This window comes from Mchenga conophoros, linkage group LG10 (assembly GCF_057382185.1).
Source record: "Mchenga conophoros isolate Kocher_MC1m ecotype Shallow Benthic linkage group LG10, M_conophoros_male_GT1.1, whole genome shotgun sequence".
In the NCBI taxonomy this organism is placed as follows: Eukaryota; Metazoa; Chordata; class Actinopteri; order Cichliformes; family Cichlidae; genus Mchenga; species Mchenga conophoros.
The window spans coordinates 9529772-9553346 of NC_140535.1; the positions used below are offsets into that span (position 1 = coordinate 9529772).

The 23575-nt window shown below is 39.9% G+C and overlaps 1 protein-coding gene across 1 annotated transcript; it reads left to right on the forward strand.

Moving 5' to 3' along the window:
* Positions 1-9983: 9983 nt before the first annotated feature.
* Positions 9984-23444, forward strand: aifm1 (apoptosis inducing factor mitochondrion associated 1). The gene is made up of 18 exons (XM_085288458.1): positions 9984-10234; positions 11058-11188; positions 12897-13017; positions 13125-13148; positions 13561-13668; positions 14161-14282; positions 14387-14517; positions 15757-15847; positions 16036-16120; positions 16195-16271; positions 16543-16651; positions 16759-16866; positions 16955-17043; positions 17134-17274; positions 17783-17925; positions 22511-22635; positions 22734-22921; positions 23005-23444. The coding sequence occupies exons 1-18, from the start codon at positions 10147-10149 to the stop codon at positions 23074-23076; spliced, it is 1953 nt and encodes a 650-aa protein (XP_085144584.1). The 5' UTR covers positions 9984-10146; the 3' UTR covers positions 23077-23444.
* The last annotated feature ends 131 nt before the right edge of the window (positions 23445-23575 follow it).

The following is a 23575-nucleotide window of genomic DNA, read 5'->3' on the forward strand; positions in this document are numbered from 1 at the left end:
AGACCTCAACCCCATAGAAAATCTGTGGCGGGAGTTGAAAGTCCGTGTTGCTCGGCGACAGCCCCAAAACATCACTGCTCTCGAGAAGATCTGCATGGAGGAATGGGCCAAAATACCAGCTACTGTGTGTGCAAACCTGGTAAAGACCTATAGTAAACGTTTGACCTCTGTTATTGCCAACAAAGGTTATGTTACAAAGTATTGAGTTGTATTTTTGTTATTGACCAAATACTTATTTTCCACCCTGATTTACGAATAAATTCTTTACAAATCCTACCATGTGGATTCATGGATTTTTTTTTCACATTCTGTCTCTCACAGTTGAAGTGTACCTCTGGTGCAAATTACTGACCTCTGTCATCATTTTAGGTGGGGGAACTTGCACAATCGCTGGCTGACTAAATACTTTTTTGCCCCACTGTATTCCTCAAGATTCCTAGCGCTTAAAAGGGCTCCTAAGGCGAGATCTGCTAAGAGCAGGGAAGAGGACTTTTAGTGGCTTAGGAGTTCCCCTAAGCAGCTGCACAAAATGGCCAACAGAAGAGGCAGGAGAGATGTCCTGCAAACACTGGATGACAGGGAATTATTGAGATGCTACAGATTGGATCGTGCAGGAATCATGTTTGTGGTGGATCTCCTTAGAGATGCAATTACTTCACCAACTCGACGCCACAATGCTATTACACCGGAGACGAAAGTAATCACAACCCCGAGGTATTTGGCAACCGGGAAAATGCAACAATGCAGCAGTGATGACTTGGGTCTGCAATCACAGACATTGCTAAAAGCTGAGCCGTGTTACCCTCGTTAAGACCACACTGGACTTGTAACGTTGTGATTTCTACTTCATTAAGGACAGCCTCTTGAGATAGGCCATCTTGTTTTCAACGGGGTCCATATGGGAGTGAAAGTACAAAATATGCCAGCTAGGATATTAATATGAGCAAATAAGACACGAATCATTATTTGAACAGGGTGTAATGAGTTTAAGTTTTCACATATTTTAGATTCTAATGGCTATAACCCCTACAGCTTACTATTCATTTTCCAGATATTTTCTTGAATGTGAAATATTATTTACAATTACAGTCAGCATAAGATTAGAGTATATAATATGTTTATTGATTTGAGGGTACATCCTTTGCTCATTATCACCAAAAGCTCATTTCCATCAAACTTGTAGGATCAACCAATCACGGCTTTTGAAATGATGACTCATACCTAGCAACGGGGTCAACCACACCTCCTCACTAAGATAGGATTTTCCATCCATTCCTTGCTCAGAGTTCACTGAAAATGTTCTGGAATCACTTCTAAGCTAAAACTCCTGGCAAGGAATTTTTAGGTTAAGTTAGGAGCTCTCTGAGAGGATTCTCAGAATCTTTAGGGATACGGGCCCTGGAGTCCATCTGTTAAAAATCACATTCGGTTAGAACGAATGGTGATGGTTGGGGATAACTGCAGTGAGGCGGCAGGTTAAAAGAAGGTTTAGGCTCCTGTATGGTAAGAGTAACTGCGTTTTGCTAGTGAGCGGGCTAGCTAACCTTGTAGCCGTAGTGTAGCCCTCAGGCAGTAAACCAAATTTCTGGTTAGTGTCCCTTAAAAATTATTATTATTTATTTTTTATTTAATGCCACAAGACACATTACTGTTGTGTCAAATGAAGAGGAGACGAAGAGAGTTTGACAGTTGACCTGCAGGGTGCTATCAGGAGCTGCAAATGCTAATGCTAATATCGGGGTTTTTACATGTTAAAGTTGAAATAAATATATTTTCTAAATATATATACATATAGACCTGCAGGGAGCCACATGCTCACCGTCTGATGATGAAATTTACTCAGTCCCTTGCAGGTTCCTTGATGTGGAAAACAGAGGTGTGGACTCGAGTCACATGACTTGGACTCGAGTCAGACTCGAGTCATTAATTTTATGACTTTAGACTTGACTTGAAAAAATGTTCTAAGACTTGTGACTTGACTTGGACTTTTACACCAATGACTTGGGACTTGAATTGGACTTGAACCGGTTTACTTGAAAAGACTTGATATTTTACCCCAAATATAAAATTTAACATGCATATTATATAGAGATTGAAAATGTGACGTCATTCACGGGTAGAACCGCAAAGGATTCTGGGAACTCGTGGCAAGCGGTACTAGCGCACGCAGGCTTTCAATTAAAATCAGTTACACAGCGATAAAAAGAAACACAAAAATGTCAAGAAGCCGTTGTATTATTAACTGCAATAGCCGGTCGCATGACAGCCACGGGAAGCCGACGGGTAAAGAGATCGGTTGTTATCGGATTACGTCGTGGAAGAGAAATTGTTCAAGCCATGTTTCCGAAGTAACAAAGACGCGACGGATGGCCTGGATTGCAGCCATTCAAAGATCAAATATAACGTCCCAGAACCCTCCAGCTCACAGGTTAGTCTGCTCCAAGCATTTACACGAAGGTCAGTGTTTTTTAGTAGTTAATACGTCATTTTCATAACATAATTAGTGATATAGGTTACAAGCAAGTCTGGCGCTGAACAGAAATGGTCGCGCTATGCTCCTTTGTTTTTTTTTTCCATAAATAGTGAATTGTCCTGACACAATATTGCGTTTCGCTTCTGTTATTATGGTACATTGACAAAAACATATACTTTTATTCACAGGATAAAACAGGTTTTTTGTATCACTAATTGCCCAGTACGATTACAGCATACAGTATTATTGTCACTGCTACATTTCTGTGATGGGTACCAGAAATTATTTCCACTACTAATTAATTACCGTTGAGCTCAAAGGTCCTATTAATAAACGGTTAAGGAATGTGTATTTATGGCGACAATTTGTGAGACTGGTAAACTTATGATACGTACGATGGTCTTTACTTTCTACACGGTGCATTTCAAGGTCCTGCACCCATCTGTCGGTAAACTGTACCTGGACTTGTTGCAGTGACCTGAAGTTACTAAACTTCATGAGTGTATGCACTCACTCCAAGAACCGTATGATTATAAATATGCATATAAATATGCTACGGGCAGGGATAGCTCAGTAGGTAAAGTGGTCGCCCCATGATCGGAAGGTCGGCGGTTCGAATCCACTTAACGGCTACCCTGAGCAAGGTACCGTCCCTACACACTGCTCCCCGGGCGCCTGCTTAGTGGGCTGCCCACCGCTTCACTGAGTGAATGGGTCAAATGCAGAGAAAAACAAGTAATTTCCCCATGGGGATCAATAAAGTATCCATTATTATTATTATTATTATTATTACGATGAGATAGCTGACTTCATCTAACTAGCAAATGTTGTCCAGGCTACGTTGGTGATACAGTTTTTTTTAATGTGTATGATATTTTTGTCATGCGATTTTAAAGCCGGTCCTACAACCGCATCCAAGAATAACATGCAGCTTATCTCAGAACTGTCGGTGAAAATTATTCTTGGAGCTAGGTTTAATTGAGCTGCATTTTAAAGAGGTGCAATTTCACAATTTGTGTATATTTTCTAAGTTCACTATTTTGTCATGTGTTGAGAAAAACACAGATTTTAAAATTACATGGTCTAATATTTACATTTAGCATATAACTGCAACATTATTTTTTCGTTTTTGTTTTTTTTAAAGACTCGAAAGGACTTGAAATTCAAAGTTTCAGACTTGTGACTTGACTCGGACTTTTACACCAGTGACTTGAGACTCGACTCTGACTTGCCTGACATTACTTGAGACTTGACTTGAGACTTGAGGATAAAGACTTGAGACTTACTTGAGACTTGCAAAACAATGACTTGGTCCCACCTCTGGTGGAAAACATAATCCCAGACAAAATAGTGCTTGCCTTAGGGCAATATTATGCAGTTAGACTACTCTTCTTAGGGTATTAATCCTAAATTATGGTCTTTGGGGCTGCTTGTTTCAGGTTTTTAGGTGCTTCCCTACTCCAACACACTTAATTCAAATGATTATCTTCGAATAACTAGTTGTGTTTGAGCAGAGACTGTTAAGAGGATAACCTCTGTTAATGTTCTGAGAGCACTGACTCAGTGGTGGAATGTATATATGTAGTCTAGTTTAGTAGTCTAGTTTTGTTTGGATGCAAATTTATTACACGCATGCACCAAACGTGCTGTGTTTCTGCAGAAAATTTGTCCTCAAAAACTTACTGTGAAAAAAATGAAGTTGACATCAAGTGCTGATGAGCTGGTCCAGATGTTTCTAAACAAGAAAAGAAAGAAACTGAGATTCTGGGTCCATCCAGTTCTCAAAGAAGGCAGCAGCAGAGAGAATTTCATGGTTTGATCCAGGAGTTGAAGCTGTATCACTGACAGCTTCAACTCCTGACATAAGCTTGAGCTTTTGCTGGCAGAGTGGGCAACACATCTGAGGAGGCAGAGAAATCATTGCATAGAGCCAAATGACCCATAGCAGTGTCTAAGGTAAAAATAGTATTATTTTAATGCTGCAGATTTGTCCAGTGAAAATGACTTGTTCCGGATGAATGGGTGCATTAAGAATACATGAGAATATATGCGAATACATGAGTCTAAGACATATTTTTAACACATGAAATTTTTGCACAGATTTTACACTTGCAGTGTGTAAAGGCCTTTACAGTCAGAATTCAAAAGCTGATCAAAAATGATACAGAAATTACTTGAAGGTGATTTGATATTGCTGGGAAGAGGCTGATGTATTTTTTTTTTTTTTGCTCTTTATCAGGGCCCAACATGAAAAACTCAGTTTTAAGATTTGCTTGGTGGTATTTACAGCATATGAGCAAAGGTAGTCCACATGTCATGTACGTGACTTTGTTATATGAGATCTCAACCTGCATAGCACATAGGAACACACATCCACTTTGTTTACTTTCACTGGCAGTCATCCACGAATCCACAGAGCTACAGTTACCTCATTAACTTCACTTTTCTCCTGTATCCACTATTCCAACAGTCTTATGTTTTTCTCTTGTGTCTGCTTATTATGCTTCTATTTTTGTCCAGGACTGTTTTTAATCATCCCAGAGAGAGGAGGTATCAGCATCTCAACAGAGACCAAAACCAGCAACCCCATCTGCTGCTCTGAACCTCTCTAGATAGCGTGCAAAAAGAGCAGCACAGACCATTAAAGTCTGCAGGCCAAAACACCAACCAGTAATCTGGAGGAGAACAAGGTGACAAACTCAGCAAATTCACAGCATCCTACAAAGAGGAGTTGGATAAGCTGAGGATTAAGAACAAAGTTGAAAATCACTGAAAGAGGAGAAAAGCAAAAATACACAAAACAGAGAAGAAACTTGAAAACATAAAGACTTGTTGGAAGTCCAGAGAGTGCTAAAGAAAGAGAAAAGGGCAACGCAGAAGGCAAAAAAAGAAATTCACGATGCAAAGAAGGAATTGTTGGAAGTCCAGAAAGCACTGGAAGAGAAGACAAGGGGACTGCAAAATTAATTGTTATAAAGATAGATGGTAGACACTGAACTGTCACAGAAGGATGGGGAAAGAAGAAGAAGAAGAAGCAGGCGAAAAAGAAGACGAACGAACAGGAGAAGACAGTCAAGAACAAGAGCTGCTTCCAAAAGAAAAAAACATCTACTAGTTACACAAACTTTGAGGAAACTGGTGGTTCAACTCAGGGAGAGCGATAGCTTCCTCTTCCTCTCCCGTTTTTCCACTTTCCCTTTATCTTCTCTACCTTCACCACTCCACCTTTAATCCACTTCCTGTTTCTCCCTCCTTTCATCCTCCTGTCTCCATCGTCCCTCTACCACCTTCTCTCCCCTGGCCCTCCACTTCACCTTCTCTCTACTCTACCTTCATTCTCCCTCTGTCTCTTCTTCTTCATCCTTTCCTTACCTTTCCTTACCTTTGAAATGAAGATTCAAAGGTAAGATATATAATAATCTTCACCATCATCAGTGAATAAAAATCAGTCAATAAATAATCCTGTGTGTGTCTGCTTCTACTCCTGCTGGTATGATCTAAAAAGGAATAAAGCTTTGAAATCTATCAGTGTTTTTACAAGAATACATTTAAATTTAAAACTCCTCTGTGGCTGTGATTGTCACATGAACCTGAGATGAAGTGTTTCCTCCCTGTGTTTTCATAGATTTATTTCGATCTGATATTCACTCACTGAGTGCCTCTCCTGTTAGATTACGTGGGCAAAGCTTGTTGGGATTTACACCTAGAATCATTATCTGGGGCTTGAAGAAGAGGATATAAGAAAATGCAACAATAATATTCACACCTAGGACCAGAGTGTTAAGCAGGAGGAGTTTAAAAGAGAACCAGACACTCTGAGCACATGAAGCCAAAGGGAACTTTCAATTCACTATCAAATCTATTGATATCATATTGAAATATATCCTAAATTAAAATGACACAAATAAGGCTATCACAAAGCTTCACAAACAGCTGTGAACTCCTCAAAAAAGTGTCCATCATATTAAACTGATGCAGGAAAATGCATCTGGGACTTTTAAGAGTTTCCTTTTCAGTCAGGTAAGCCAGAGTCAAGTTAGGTTCATTTTCAAAGTGTTCCTGAATTTAAACAGGTGAAATGACAGAAAAGGGGATCATCTCCTCCTCTAATGAAGTCTCAGAGCAGCTTCTGGGGGTAAGGAAGATCAGGGCTGAAGAGAATCCCACTCAATGTGCACTTCCATGGCATCACCAAATCACAACCTGTGTAAAACTAGCAAAACAACCTAGCTAAACTGGTCATTGTAAGTGGGGAAAATTGCAATCTCAAATCAAAAAACATGCTACACATTAGGAAATTACACTTTATGTTGCAAGCTAAGTTATACCAGCATATCTTTTTTTTTTTTCTTTTTTTTTTTGGCATTTGTGTATTGGTATTTGTGGTAGCAGAGTTATATTTAGAAGGCCTGTAATTTGCGTGAAATGTTCTGACTTTATTATGTTACATACACACACATACATACAAACAAAGCAACTCAGAGGCTTTTTTTTACTAAATGATCTTTTATTATATCAGGGAAGTAGTAACTTCTCCTGCCAGTAAAAAGAGCTACCCACCATTGCTTATTTAGCTTTTCTTCTCAAAAAAAGGAAGTACATTAATCCTCATTATCCAACACAAAGTTATTTCCTTGCCTTATAATTTACCAGCAAGCTTTGAAATGTGCAAATGACAAGTCTTTCAAAATCACCATTATGCAGCTGATGGCTGACTATAGCGTTCCTATAAACAGAATGAATCCCTTTTACTCACCTGGACCCACAACACCAACACCCTGGTAAAGAAGGCCCAGCAGCAGCTGCACTTCCTCCATGTCCTGAGGAAGAACAACCTTGGCCAGAAGCTGCTGCTGGCCGTCCACTGCTCCTCAGCATGCTCTCCTACTGCCTGGGTGTTTGGTACATATGGGCCACAACTGAGAACAGGAAGGCCAGAACCGTAATTAACACTGCCCAGAAATGGAGGCCATTGCCAGATCCTCCTGTCTCAGGAAAACCAGGGCTATCACACATCAACCCTTGCACCCCACCCACAACCTGTTTGATCCGCTGCCCTCTGGTCAATCAGGTCCCAAACCTCCAGACTCACAAACAGCTTCTTGCCCTGGGCCATTCGGACTGTAAACAAACACTATCTCCTCACACCCACCCCTGCCCCTGCCTACTCACCCACCGATCTGAGTAACAGTCTTTGCTCAGGCCACTCATACACAGACAGTATTCAGACCTCAGTCTTTTTCTTTGCACTGCTTCCACATCGCAACTCGTTCTCTAATGTGTACCTTACTCTTGTTTTTGTACATATTTCTCCTGTTTGTTATTCATTCCTGCTGTCTTACTATTTATATGTTATTTTGGCACAGTTGGCGTGGAGCACCCACAATTTCGTTGAACAGTGACAATAAAGGGCTATTCTATTCTATTCAACCACCAGATGGTGGCAACACTACAGGGAGTGCAGAATTATTAGGCAAATGAGTATTTTGTCCACATCATCCTCTTCATGCATGTTGTCTTACTCCAAGCTGTATAGGCTCAAAAGCCTACTACCAATTAAGCATATTAGGTGATGTGCATCTCTGTAATGAGAAGGGGTGTGGTCTAATAACATCAACATCCTATATCAGGTGTGCATAATTATTAGGCAACATCCTTTCCTTTGGCAAAATGGGTCAAAAGAAGGACTTGACAGGCTCAGAAAAGTCAAAAATAGTGAGATATCTTGCAGAGGGATGCAGCAGTCTCAAAATTGCAAAGCTTCTGAAGTGTGATCATCGAACAATCAAGCGTTTCATTCAAAATAGTCAACAGGGTCGCAAGAAGCGTGTGGAAAAACCAAGGCGCCAAATAACTGCCCATGAACTGAGAAACGTCAAGCGTGCAGCTGCCAAGATGCCACTTGCCACCAGTTTGGCCATATTTCAGAGCTGCAACATCACTGGAGTGCCCAAAAGCACAAGGTGTGCAATACTCAGAGACATGGCCAAGGTAAGAAAGGCTGAAAGACGACCACCACTGAACAAGACACACAAGCTGAAACGTCAAGACTGGGCCGAGAAATATCTCAAGACTGATTTTTCTAAGGTTTTATGGACTGATGAAATGAGAGTGAGTCTTGATGGGCCAGATGGATGGGCCCGTGGCTGGATTGGTAAAGGGCAGAGAGCTCCAGTCCGACTCAGACGGCAGCAAGGTGGAGGTGGAGTACTGGTTTGGGCTGGTATCATCAAAGATGAGCTTGTGAGGCCTTTTCGGGTTGAGGATGGAGTCAAGCTCAACTCCCAGTCAGTTTCTGGAAGACACCTTCTTCAAGCAGTGGTACAGGAAGAAGTCTGCATCCTTCAAGAAAAACATGATTTTCATGCAGGACAATGTTCCATCACACGCGTCCAAGTACTCCACAGCGTGGCTGGCAAGAAAGGGTATAAAAGAAGAAAAACTAATGACATGGCCACCTTGTTCACCTGATCTGAACCCCATTGAGAACCTGTGGTCCATCATCAAATGTGAGATTTACAAGGAGGGAAAACGGTACACCTCTCTGAACAGTGTCTGGGAGGCTGTGGTTGCTGCTGCACGCAATGTTGATGGTGAACAGATCAAAACACTGACAGAATCTATGGATGGCAGGCTTTTGAGTGTCCTTGCAAAGAAAGGTGGCTATATTGGTCGCTGATTTGTTTTTGTTTTGTTTTTGAATGTCAGAAATGTATATTTGTGAATGTGGAGATGTTATATTGGTTTCACTGGTAAAAAATAAATAATTGAAATGGGTATATATTTGTTTTTTGTTAAGTTGCCTAATAATTATGCACAGTAATAGTCACCTGCACACACAGATATCCCCCTAAAATAGCTAAAACTAAAAACTACTTCCAAAAACATTCAGCTTTGATATTAATGAGTGTTTTGGGTTCATTGAGAACATGGTTGTTGTTCAATAATAAAATTATTCCTCAAAAATACAACTTGCCTAATAATTCTGCACTCCCTGTAGATTATTAGAAATCTAGCCTACCACTCATAAATTATGACAGTAAAAACCCAATAAAGATTTGTTTATATAACTTACAATAAACCTTCATACATGGACTATATTTAAATTCATTAAAGCACATTATTTTAAAAATATTTTTATTTCTTGAAATTCTTTAAGTCATTAGCTGCATTAATAATATATAAATAATATTCATTATTATGTTTAAATGTGTTTTGCATGAATACACAACCTCATTTTTTGTTTTCATAACTTTTTTCATAACAGTTTTTTAACAATTTACTGTAGTATTACTTTAAATGACATGCAGGGGGCAGCAGTAGACTCTGACTACAGTTGTTTTAAGAAAGGAACAAGAAGGGGGTTCGCGCAATTACCAAAGAGCCTTGAATGAAAGAGTTCAGTATAGCTGCTACTTGCGATAACAGAGTTGCTGTCATTCATGTCAGGAGCGACGCCATCTTTCTTTTTTAGGGGCGACCAATCTTAGGCGTCTTTACCGTCTTTACAATTACCCATCATTCCCCAGAAACGTATGACCTGTCCCTGGCCTTGGTGTGTGGTGCTGTGCAGCTAGTTGTCAGTGTCTGCAGGCTGTTGGAATTAAATTAAGGGTAAACCGGCTTGTGTTTTTATCCGACAAGTCTGCGAGTAAACCGGGAGCTGAGCCACAATGCTGAAATGTAGGACTGTGTGGAAAAAGCTCGCTCCTTTGGCTAGAACTTCATCAACTCTGTGCCGGCAGAATGTGAGAAAAGCAGGTAAGTATCTAGTTACAGTAACTTGTCTTCCTTTTAGCTGACCTCGGTTTGATCATGCACTGCCTGTAGCATGATAATACACAGCAGCAAAACATGAACCCACAAGGGAGGTAGCCCTGTTAGCTTAGCGCACGTAAATTTCAGTGACCTTTGGATGGTTATTAGAATGCTAACTCAGCTAATTAGCAAACGTTAACGACGCAAGATGGAATTTCAGTAACGACCTAACTTAAACTGCACCTCATTTCATTGATTGAAGCGCCAACGTTAACTGATAACGTCAGCAAGCATGTTTTTCACGTGTCTAGTGCTGGTACAGGTGTTACACCATGTTCAGTGCCCGTTTACGCTTTGTAGCGTATGCAAGGGCCCAGTGTTGGATTTGAATCATGGGGTCTTGCAGTCTCTGATGACCCAGAAATGATAAGCCCAGTCCTGTGCAGTATGTAGATTGCTAGAATGTACATTAATCTTCATAATAATATGTCACGTTATACCTATTACTCTTAGAGTGGAATAACACCTGCAACGCAAGTCAGATAGGTTTGCCATTGTCTCTGTTTTATAGAAAAGTAATTTAAGGCGCTTTCTTAAACCCTAGAGGTGTGATGAGGGCAAGCACAGGAGCATATATTTACTCAGTCCTTTTCCACTGTCAGCATCCACAGATGTATTAAGCGTGTATTAAACGGGTAGCTACTTGGCAATTTCTTTTTATTAGAAGCAGGACTGAACCCTGATTTAGTAACGTTTGTGAACATAATTAAGAGTGCTGTAGCTTTAATCAGTGTTTAATCATGTGTGTGCTGGTTTACTGTTTCAGGTTTGAACAATGGCAGAATACCAACACATGTACCCACAGCTCACATGTCCAGTGGGCTGCCAGGGGGTGGTGGGGATAATCTAAAGTATGCCCTCCTGGTTGGAGCAGCCTCCATTGGTGGCGTGGCATATGTGAGTAAGCTTGGTTTATCATCATAGAGAGAGTGTGCAAATTTATTAATTGGAGCAATGATTTTCCACCCCTTTTCTTGGGCTTTATTTCTGTAAATTGAACATTAAGGGCTGAGCAATATGGACAAAAGAAAAACAAATCTATATTTTTATGCTTAATGCCAATACAAGATATTTAGAAGGCCTGCATATCTCTGTATTTTATATGGTAAATGGACTGATTATTATATAGCGGTTTTCTACTCTCCCGGAACACTCAAACATACAACATGCCACATTCACCCATTAACATCCATTCACACCCATTCACACAAGCACTTTCTTCTATGCTTTAAGTGCTTTCTAGCTAACATTCACACACACTCATACTCTGATCCATATTCAGATGGATGCATTGGAGAGCAACTTGGGGTTAGTATATTGCCCAAGGTCTTTTGGCATGCAGACTGGGGGAGCCAGGGATCGAACCACCAGCCTTCCACAGGGTGGCTGTAGCTCAGTAGATGACCTGCTCTCCTGAGCTACAGCCACCCCCATATAAAAGCAACATTATTTAATAGGCAGTGTTAAAAGCAGCTGGTTTATGTTCTGTTAAGTAGGGATGGTTCAGTTTCTTTGAAGTGAGCCTGTATGAGGTTCAGATCCACAGTCACCGTGTTACTCGGAGTAAAAACTAAAATCCATGTACTGCTGTAGACACAGTCAACAGCGACGTGGATTTTAGCCACCTGAAAGTACAGCTTTCACTGGAAAAGAAATCAAGTTGTTACTCTCCACCAGATTCCATTAACAAAATTAGTAATTTTACTTCACGCAACACAGGAGTTGTTTGACCACTGCTGCAATGGCTGCTTTGTTAGTTTGTGTTATTCTGAGACTTTGAATTTTTAGTCGATGAGTTTTGATCCCACATAACACATTACAACACTTAAGTCACGCAGTGTGACCTCCAACTTTTGTTTTCTGTAAATAAAAGTTACTGTTTTTGTCAACAGTCTGGTGTCTTTTAAAAGAACATGTTTTTGTAGCGTGTCATCTTAGCAAATCAGACCTTTTGATTGTTTTCACAGATGCATGAAGTTAATGTTTACTTTCAGAGTATGAATTATTAGTTGTTGGCTTTACTTAAGCTTGTTTGAATAGCAGAGCAGTTATATGGATAGATTAAAAAAAAAAATCTGTATAACAACCGTGATGGGAGTGATCTGCTGTCACCTCCAGCAGATTCTGACAGCCAGCTGGGCCCTTCCTCTGTGGAGTTTGCGTTTTTTCTACCAGTGTCGGTTCTGTGGGTACTCTGGCTTCCTCCCACAGTCCAAAGACATGCATGTTGGGTTATTTAGTGATTTTTAATTTGGCTGTAGGTGTCGATATGAGTGTATGCGCGTGTGTGTGCAGTTGTCTGTCTCTGTGCTAGCTCTGCGATAGACTGGTGACCTGTTTGGGTTGTAACTCGCCTGATCCCCTCTGTGAGCTGGGATATACTCCACTGCCTCAGCATATCCCAGATTGCGCAAGTAATTAAGAAAATGGTTGAATGGCTATATCACCCAGTCCTAGTTTAAAGGCCTCCACTGCCTGTTTGCTCATGACCGAAAGATAACCTTTGACACCAGATCTGACTGGAAAAATTGGACAGCTTGACAAAATGAAGCAATCATTGAAGTTGTCAGTGACTAAACTTAGTCAATTTATCTGTTTTTTACAGGCGTACCATACTATGAAAGGAGACCAGCAAAGATATCAGGCACGTATCACTGAACTTTCGTCCAGATCACAAAAAGCAGCTGCAAAAGAATCAGTCACACCCATCCAGCCCCAGCCTCCCGGTGAGCAGCTTTTAGGAACTATTGGTTAATAAGACAACTTTCACCTTTACTGTTAACCTCTGAGAAATTTCTGAATTTCACTTTTTGATTTTTTTTTTGTCCTTTAGCTGTAGAAACCACTGAGACAAAAGGTGAGTGATTTCTTTGCCATGTCTGTGTAGTCGGTTACTGATCAAACTCCACTTATGTTAATAACTAATAGGAAGTAAATCTTTGTAACCTTGACACATTTAAACAGATCTCCTCCAGGCCTCTTAAGTGCAGCGCTTAAATGCTGTTCGCAGTGACACCTTTTTAAAGGAATTTGTTTTTAAAGGTGTTAGAAGAGCCTTTTAATCAGCTGACTCCATAGCGCATGGTTTAGCTTTGACTTTATTTTCCATGTAAGTAGCAGATTTTGAGGCTTTAAAGCAAACTGCGTTACAGACTGTACTTGAATTGGAGACTGTTTTAAATCTCTCGCTGAACCACAAACCAGATTGTCTCTTGCTCTATATGCTGAATGTTACTCAAAGTTATTTTTAACTGTGTGTTCGCTCTCAGCCACCACTGAGCCAAAACCTGAAACAGCTCCTTCATCCCAGGAGCCAAGCCCTCCAGCATCAGGCACTGAAGCAGTAGCCACCAGTGAAACAACCGAACTGCCTCCAGGTTGTCTGCATACTTTTTTTTTTTCCCTCTTCATCTACCATGCATGTTAAGCAATATAAAAAATATCTAGAGCATGCAAGGCTTTATATGCTTGGGTATTAGAAATGATGACATCAACTGGCAAAAGCAGGTCAGTGCAAGCAGGCAGGCGGCAAAGCAAATTTCCACGTGTTAAAAATATGTTGTTGGATTTGTTAAATTGAGATGATGTGTTTTACAACAGATTCTTTGCGTGTGTCATACTTTCATCATCTCTTTTTTTTGTGCGTACTGTCTATATTGAAAAGCTGAGAATTTTGCAAATGATACCTCATTTGCTGCCATGTAAGTAAGATTAAAAACAGCCCCAGATAAAATAGCCACAAAGATAGCATTCAGAGATGCACTGACGAAACCAGTGAGGGAGTGGAATCGACAGAGTTACTCTGAGCCTCTTTTGTCTTACTTTCACTCTGAATTGTGCTTGCTGTTCCTCTTCCATCTGAAAATCAGCCGTGGGCTTCACACCTGCCTCTCTCAAGCTGCCCTCACATGCCCCCTATCTCCTCATTGGTGGAGGTACTGCCTCTTTTGCTGCTGCTCGGTCTATTCGAGCCAGAGACCCCGGTGCCAAGGTCAGTAAAGCCCCCATGTTCACTTTGAATTCTCTTTGTTACTTGTTTAGTTGTACCTGAATTTGGTAAATATGAGTCTTTTTGTTTGTGTTTTTTACTGCCAGGTACTAATTGTGACTGATGAGCCAGACCTTCCATATATGAGACCTCCTCTTTCTAAAGAGCTGTGGTTCTCTGATGATCCCAGTGTGACAGAAACTCTGCGCTTCAAACAATGGAACGGAAAAGAAAGGAGGTGTGTTTGGTCTATTTAACCTTAGTGCTCTCAGTTCTTTTGTCTCAGCATCTGTCTGTCCTTGGCCGTGTCTTGCTACATTATTGAAAAATTCAAGCTTCCTCTGGCACTATTGTGCCTTCTTCAGACTTAAACACAGGGCTTCCATTGTTCTTTAAAAAGGGAAAAAATAAAGCAAAATTAAGTCTTAAAATATCTTGTTTCCTTAAAAATAGGTGTTAATTTTGCAGATTGTATTAGGCAGTTTATGTCTAACATCCAGCGCAGAGAGAATTGAATGTAGGCTGTACCAGTGAAAGAACTTGGTTAACCTCATTCACATTTTACAATGAATTATTTAACCCACAGTAATGAGTTGCTGATATTAGATGGAAATAGATGGATGCATGTATTGCAAATAAATAAGAGAGTTATGATAACGTACAGTAGACCTTTACCAAATGTAACATTGCCGACATATCATCCATCCATTTTATTAGCCACTTGGGGCTGGAGTCTATCCTAGCTGACTTCAGGCGAGAAGCAGGGTTAACCCCAGACAGGTTGCCAGTCTATCACAGCGCTAACACAGAGAACCAGTCAAGGTTTCATTCACACGTACTTCAGACTGAATTCACCAGTGAACCTAACAGGCCTGTATTTGGACTGGGGGGAAGCTGGAGTACCCCGAGAGAACTCACACAGCAGAGAACATGCAAACTCCACACAGACAGGCCCTGCCAAGCTTAGATGTTCAATCCCAGAACCTTCTGGCTGTGAGGCGACATTACTAAGCACTGCACTGTCACCCAAATTTAGCCTAAAGAGACTTCTTTAGGCTCAGTGTGCAGCAAAATGTTTGGAACAGTTATAATGTTATAATAATGTGCTATTGTATACCAAACTTGTACCCATGGCTTGTTTATAAATGTCTGCTTATAATTTATTATTTCAACATTGCTCGGTCTGAAATGCAGTCATTCTGATCTTTAAAATTTGCAGGAACACTGAGACATCCCTGATGATCTTACTTATAACATTTGGTTGTTACTAACGTCTCTATTTTACTGCTGTTTCCCTTTAATAAATGTTAATACCAAACAAATCTTGCAGTTTCTCTACAAAGAGGTGATAGACTTTTTTTTTTAAACACCTGGTATTGTTGTAAAAAACGGAATGTGTACTCTATAAACATTTCTGAGAAGCTTTTTTCTTTTTCAGTGGTTTAGTCATTTTAATACTTTTGTATTTATTTGCTAGCATCTACTTCCAGCCGTCATCATTCTACATTAACCCAGAAGAGCTGGATAGTGTAGAAAATGGAGGAGTGGCTGTTCTCACTGGGAAAAAGGTAGATTTATGGTTTTCTTTCCTCAGTCTCCATAATTTTATTCAGTATATGAATAAAATTATACTGAATAAAAGTGAAGTATTCAGACCAGAAGTAATTATATTGACCGATTTGCAAGCATTATGTGTTATGATGTCTAAACCTGGAAAGCAGAAGTTATTCATGAGGTATACTTATTTTTTTTATAGGTGGTTCACATGGATGTGAGAGGAAACAAAGTAAAACTGGACGATGACACTGAGATTTCATATGACAAGTGTTTGATTGCTACAGGTAAACTCCCTTGTTTTATTTCTTGTCTGTTTTTATCACTTAAACCTGGTAGAAGCTAATTTTATCTTTCTCAGGTGGTGTGCCAAGAAATCTCCAAGTCATTGAAAGAGCAGGAGAGGAAGTGATGAGGAGAACCACTTTGTTCCGCAAGGTCAGTGTGTAGCCACAAGGGGGTGGTAGAGATGTTTCACTCTAACCATCTGTGGCTGATAGTATGTATATACAGCTTGTTGGAGTGAGTGTTAAGGCATACCACGAAGGAAATATTAACTATTTTAAAATGAAAATAAAAAAGTTTTGTCTTTTTTGATTTAGATCATTACAAGCATTGAGATTTTCCAGACAGAAGTCTTACTGTGTGTTACATAAAAAAATCTGACTGTTGCTCTAAATTCAGTTTTTGTTTTTTGTTTTTCCCACAGATTGAGGACTTCAGATCTCTGGATAAGGTCTCGAGGAATGTAAAATCCATCACTATCATTGGAGGTGGCTTCTTGGGCAGCGAGCTGGCTTGTGCCCTTGGCAGGAGATGTAAGAACAGATGACGAGCTGAGAAACTAGCAGAGTAGATAAGAACACTGATGTCCAGCATAAGTAACTCTTTTCTTAGTTGTTGTTCTTCCTCTTTCTCTTTTTAGCTACTGAGTCAGATCTGGAGGTGATACAGATGTTCCCTGAGAAGGGTAACATGGGAAAAGTGCTACCCGAGTATCTGAGCAACTGGACAACAGAAAAAGTCAAGAAAGGTCCAACTTTATTTCATATAAGTCTCCAAAGACAAAAAATGTTCTTTATGTGTCTCATTATATTATGATGTCTTGCCTGTTTTCATAGAGGGTGTAAAGATTATTTCAGAAGCTTTGGTGAAGTCTGTGACCTGCAAAGATGACAAATTAGAAATCCATCTAAAGGATGGTAGATTGGTAGGTTCAGATTTCTACACAAACTCTGACAGAATCAGGACATTGAATTTATTTATAAGCTGCTTATTATCTATCGTTTTATTTTTGTAGGTGAAAACTGATCACATTGTTACAGCTGTTGGCCTAGAGCCAAATGTTGACCTTGCTAATTCAGGAGGTCTGGAGGTGGACTCTGACTTTGGTGGCTACCGGGTAAACGCAGAGCTGCAAGCGAGGTCCAATATTTGGGTGGTAAGTTAATGTTCATACGATGTTTTCTGCTAACAAGATCCTGAAGAGCTGTGATTAAAAATCCCTCTTTAAAAGTTCCTGTGCTGTGCTTTGCTGGTTTGCCTATAAAATCCTAGAAAATGCTGAGTACTTTTGTAGAAATTTCAAACCTGTGGGAAAGTCTTAACTTAATTATTATCCCATTGTGCTCATACCTCTAGTTTCACTGATCATTTTGGACACAGGAATAATTGTTATCGCTTGTTTTAACCAAAACCACCACATTTTGACCAACCGATGCACAATGATGATTGTGCACTTCTTTTTGATTAAAGCGCCCTCTTCAGGCTCAATCAAGTCTTAGTCCTAATATAAAACAGTGTAATTAAAATTGTAGTGTAATGCCAATGTCCTATTTTGAATGTAATGTTGTGTTTTAGGAAAATATTGTCATTTCCTGTTAACATGAAATAAAAACTGCATAATCTAAGCCATACTGCATGTTCCCAATCGATTCTTGTTGATGTAGGCAGGAGATGCTGCGTGTTTCTATGACATCAGACTGGGTCGCAGACGTGTGGAGCACCACGATCACGCTGTTGTGAGTGGTAGACTAGCTGGAGAGAACATGACGGGAGCCAGCAAACCCTACTGGCATCAGTCCATGTTCTGGTAGGTATCATACTTTTTACTACTTCTACTTACTATGGGCTATAAAGTCTTTTTTTTTCTCACCCCTCCCCAAATGAGACCTGTGGATGCAAACCATGAAAACTTCTTTTAAATGGAAATGAAGGAAAGAGTTTGTGAAGGCGAGAACAGTCTTAATTTTTGATTGCACTGAATGCATTTAAATCAGAGAGCATGTGCAGTGGTGCAAGGGACTCCGATGTAATCCTTTTAGAGGTCAGATCAACATACATGATTCCTTTGAAGTTGAAAACCATTAACCATTAAAATGTCTTTGGGGGACATTAAATCCATCCCGAGAGAGACTTTAAACCCCTGAAGAGTCATCTCTGTTCATCAGAATTCGATAAAAAATAAATAATACCATCTTGCAATAAAATGCTTTATACTTGCCTCACTAACTATGCATGCATATATGTGTGTGTATATATGTGTGCTGATGCACCCCACTGAACTCTCTTACACAGATGAGAAAAAGCCAGTGCTTAAATTATAAATCAGGAGGTCTTGATCAAAACAGGGTACTGTTCCAGCAGGTCAAGGGAGACAAGGTCACAGAGCGCATAAGAAACAACATCAACAGTGTTGATGAAGCGCCTTGAGGCGACTTTTGTTGTGATTTGGCGCTATATAAATAAAATTGAATTGAATTGAATTGAATTGAACAGTTTCTGGAGCACTTTGGGCAAATGGCTCCCTGTTTAAAACTGAAACTGTCACCACAAACAGCATTTTGACAGATTTAGACGTGGTGCTTTTATTATACTTACAGAATATAATGAAGGCAACATTGTCTTCACTTAACTTTTCTCTCCTATGCTTCATTGTCTGTTTTACTGTGACACACGTGGTAAAACAACGAGCAGAAAATCCTTAAACTGAGCTAAAATGAAACGATGAAAGGCACAATGGGGGAAAAAAACATTCAGCTTGCCCACGTCATCAGGCAGCTTCCAGTATGTTGCTAATGGTGATGGCATTGATTCCTTTGGTTACCTGTGGACAACAACGATTGTTCACTGAGATCACTGCTGATGTCTCTTCTCCTTGCCATCGTGTAACGCTAAAACCTGTGCCTTTACAGAGGGGCTCACACTTTCTGATTAATCAAGCGCGTTAAGCTTGTTTAGCTTTTTACACGGTGCTTTTGGCAGATTTCTTTGCTAATCAATCACATGGTGTAACATGTGATTGATTCGTTTTCATCTGAGGTTGTATTTAAATCATTTTAGAACCTCGTAAGTAAGACTTGTAATTGCTTTATTATTTCCTAATAGGTAAAACTTTCGACTCGATGACTGTGTACTTTTTCTCATGTATGAAAAAGCACACGGACTGGTTAACAAGGTTAAATATTTGACTTAAAGCTTAAAAACAATAAAACTTTATGACCTTGGACATGCATATGTTAGACATTATAAATAAGATCACAGTAGGACTCCAGATATTAAGGGAGTTACCAAAAATGTAAGTACAGTGTGGAATGCAACTCTCAGGACCCAAATGAATGTTGTGAATACATGTTGCTAGCAGCTGGTGAAATGTGACACACTGTTGAAACATGGGTTCACTGCAGTCCAAGAAAAAGTACACAGGAACATTTGTCCAACTACCACAGCTCCATTAACTAGTCCTTCATATTTATATAATTATAAAGTATAGTCAGTAACTTTTGAAAAGTTCATCTGTTTATGCTCAAATGCTGCATGTAAAATATAAAGAGATGTACCAACAGATTCCCTATAAATATCAACGAAGCATAGTTCTGGCCGGCTCTGCAGTTTTGTACAAGCTCTCTGTGCAACCTTTCAATTTGTCAAGGTCAGGTGACTCTGACATCACTTCAGGTCTTAAAACTCATCAGGCAGCAGCGGTGGAGGTTTGTCACTGAAGATTACAGCCCTCAGCAGTGCTTGTGTTTCACATGGGAGCTGTCTGAGGTATATAAGCATACACACAGTGTTCAGGAAGCTGTTTTGACAGTAAAGTTTTAAAAAGCTGGCATTTGTTTCACTTCAGCAGAACTACTTCCAACAGAGATGTGAGGAAAATGTTCTTGGCATAGAAATCCTAGGTGACACTTCTTGGCACAAAATGACTGTCTAGTTTAATTATACAGTGGTGCTCCAAAGTTTGTCTACCCTTTAGTTTTCTACATATATTCTCTAAAACTTGACCAGATTTTAGCACAAATTTTAAAAGTAGATTTTAAAAAAAGGAAAAAGAAAAAGCTGAATTAACAAATCAGACAATGACAATTAATTATTGAGAGAAATTGTCTATTGTAGCATATCTGAGGAGGGAGGGGCGATGTGAACTTTAAGGAACATCGGTTAATGTGAGTGTTAAATTACAGTTAAGTGTTGCCAGACAGTGAGATAGCAGTCAGATGTGAGAGGGCTTCTTCTTTTATATTTGTAAATAATTATTTTCCTTGAATATCTGTGGGAGTGAGGCAATAGCATAAGCATTGCTTAAAGATCACAAGGACAAGTCAGAAGGCTGTTCGAAATGCTTGTATCAGACCAAAATAAAGCTTGGAGGTTTAAACAAGCTTGCTTCTGGAGGAAGGGAAACGCTGCTTTGCACCATAATGCCCATCATGGCTTGGGACTGTGCCAGAACGGCTTTCCATCAGAGCAATGAATTCTGTATTCTTCTGGGAAATTCTGAAGGCAAAGGGTCAGGAGATCTGCCTGTGAACCGAATCTCAGCTGAAAGTGGGTCACGCATCCAAATGACGACACGGAGCACACAAGTTATTGTACCAAGAATAGTTGGAGAGTAATAAAGCTTTGTATGGCTGAGTTACAGTTCTGACCTTAATCCACCAGAAATGATGGAGGAAGGCAGCAGTTCGTGTAAGGAAATCTACCGACATCCCAGAATAGAAGCTGTTCTTTACGGAAGAATGGGCGAAAATTCCTCCAAGCCGATGTCATGGACCAATCAACAATTTTTGTAAACATTTTGTTGCTGTTATTTCTTCACAAGAGAGTCATACCAGATACTGCAGGCAGGCAGGCAGGACTACACTTTTACACATACTAATATTGAATCATTCCCCCCCCCAGACGTGGGAAGTTAAATCCATTTAAGTTAAATACTTAAATACAATTTTCAGGTATCTACTTTAGGTTTCTCCCTACATTTCTAAATGAAAATCTGTAATTTCTACTCTTTACATTTCAAAAGAGACGTGTTACTTTTGGTTTAATGCATTTGGGGGTAAGTTACTATTTTGGTACTGCCAGCGTCCAAACATCAAACTGATTTGAGCCTAAACAGAATCACATGAAAGGCAGTCCTGTTTGTTGATTAATCACCAGAGGATGTTGCATAAAAAGAGATGGCGTGTGCCAAGGTCAGGGGTTGAAAGTGGAACGGTGGCTTTTGTTTTTGCCACAACACCAATGACTGCACATGTCCATGTGTTGCGGTACTTCAGCATCTAGCTAGCCCTGTAGAAGAGGAGCGAGCATAAAGGGAGTGACATTTTTTTTAAGTGTCAGGTCATTTCAAATGCAGTTCAACAAAAATCAGTAAACACACAAACTATTTGTGTGCAGTTTGTCGCACAGTGTGTTGCTAGCTAAAGGTTCAGCTGCTGTATTTCACAGGGAGAGAAAAGAAAGGTCTAACTTCACTCAGGGATGGTGAAAGATAAGAAAGACAGGACAGGAGAGGAAGAAGAGAGGTTAGATTTAAAGGAAAGTACTGCTCAGTAGGTTTTAAGAAGATACTGGGTCTCTACATGTGACAATATGTATTTTCATATTGTGAAACATGCTGAAAATTAAACTGATTTAGACTTGCTGCTAGTTTAAGGACTGGAGTTCTCAGTAGAAATTATATTAGAGTTATGATGATGAGTTATGATTCTTTTCCCCACAAAATTGGCCACTACAGCCAATTTTAGTGTTCCCCCACCTGCTGAATCCCACTTTAACTCATGACTGTACACATATTCCTATTTACAGACAGTCACCCTCTACAATGAAGGCAACAGAAAATAGATGTATATTTTTATTTTCCTTCTTTTTCTTCAGATTCAAGCTGAGCACAATTAGAAGAAAATAGACTAAAGGTTTTTATTTCCATCTACTGATATTATTTTATCATTTTGTTAATATAGCACAAGGTTCAATCAGCTTTGCACAAAAATAGAAACATCCTCCAAAGAGCTACCTTTTACTTTCTTACTTTGAGCCTGTACTTTTTTACTTTTACTTGAGTAAAAAAGTCAAACTTTCTTACAGTACTAGAGTATTTTCTAACAGTAATATTTGTACTTCTACTTAAGTACAGAGTGTCTGTACTTTTGCCAACACTGCCCCTCTCACTTCCAAACATGACCTGGTTTAACATTTTGTATTTAATTATGTATTTAATCTACATGCTTGTAGAATCGGATATCAGATCAGTTTTAAACTTGAAATCTTTCAAGCCCCACTTTGAAAACACATGAGACATTTTGTGCAAAGAATTACTAAATGTTATGCATGATTCCTGACTTTGTTCTCAACTACATGTGGTACTGCAGTAAATCACGTGTACCTTCTTACAGGAGTGATCTGGGTCCTGATGTAGGCTACGAGGCTATCGGGATTGTTGACAGCAGCCTACCAACAGTAGGCGTGTTTGCTAAAGCCACTGCCAAGGATACGCCTAAAGCTGCTACAGAAGAGTCAGGTAGGAGCAGTCAACCTTTTCCTTCAAGCAAAGAGAGAAAAAAAAAAGATTTTTGAGGACAAAGGGTCAGACAGTCTGTGTTCTCAAATCTGCGGCAGGAACTGGGATCCGCTCAGAAAGTGAAACGGAGGACACAGCCACCAGCGCGGTGGCCTCTGTGACACCTGCTCCTGTCGTGGAGAACAAAGACGACTATGGCAAAGGAGTCATCTTCTACCTAAGAGACAAAGTGGTGGTGGGAATTATCCTGTGGAACGTGTTTAACAGAATGCCCGTTGCAAGGAAGGTAAGTGCTGCCGTTTTGCTTTGTGTCATCAAGAGCAAAATATCAGTTCGGTTGTTGTAATTGCTTATTTCTGTTATTCGTAGATCATCAAGGATGGAGAAGAGCATGCAGATCTGAACGAAGTGGCCAAGCTGTTCAACATCCACGAGGATTAAGACTGTGGGGACGACAAACGTGCACGGGAGGGAGTGGGGCTTCATGTGACAGCTGAACTCTGGGACTCATTGCCACATTCTCTAAGACACAACTGGTCACACTTACCAAATGAGGATCAATGTAAATTATGTTGGTGAAATATTTTCATATTTGGAATTTATATCTGTTGCACTTGTTTTTCCTCCTTTTAGGAGAAGTCTCTGTGTTATCTTTCTGCTGTCACCAAACTCGCGTGATTGCTTATCTGCATTCCCCCCCACCAGGCTGCAAATGTTGCACATAGGTCATCGTTTCCGTCGGTGTGATCAAAGCAGCTTGTTCAGAGGAGAAAAAAAAAAGCTGCAATAAAAGCTATTTTTAAATCACTCATCTCTGTATTTTCAGTTGTGCTTTTAGAAAAATGACACTGACAACCGAGAAGTTTACCTCCATTCGGAGCTTTGATTGTTTTGACGGTAGTTTAAGTCTGCGTGCTTCATCGTAATCTGAACCACTGGA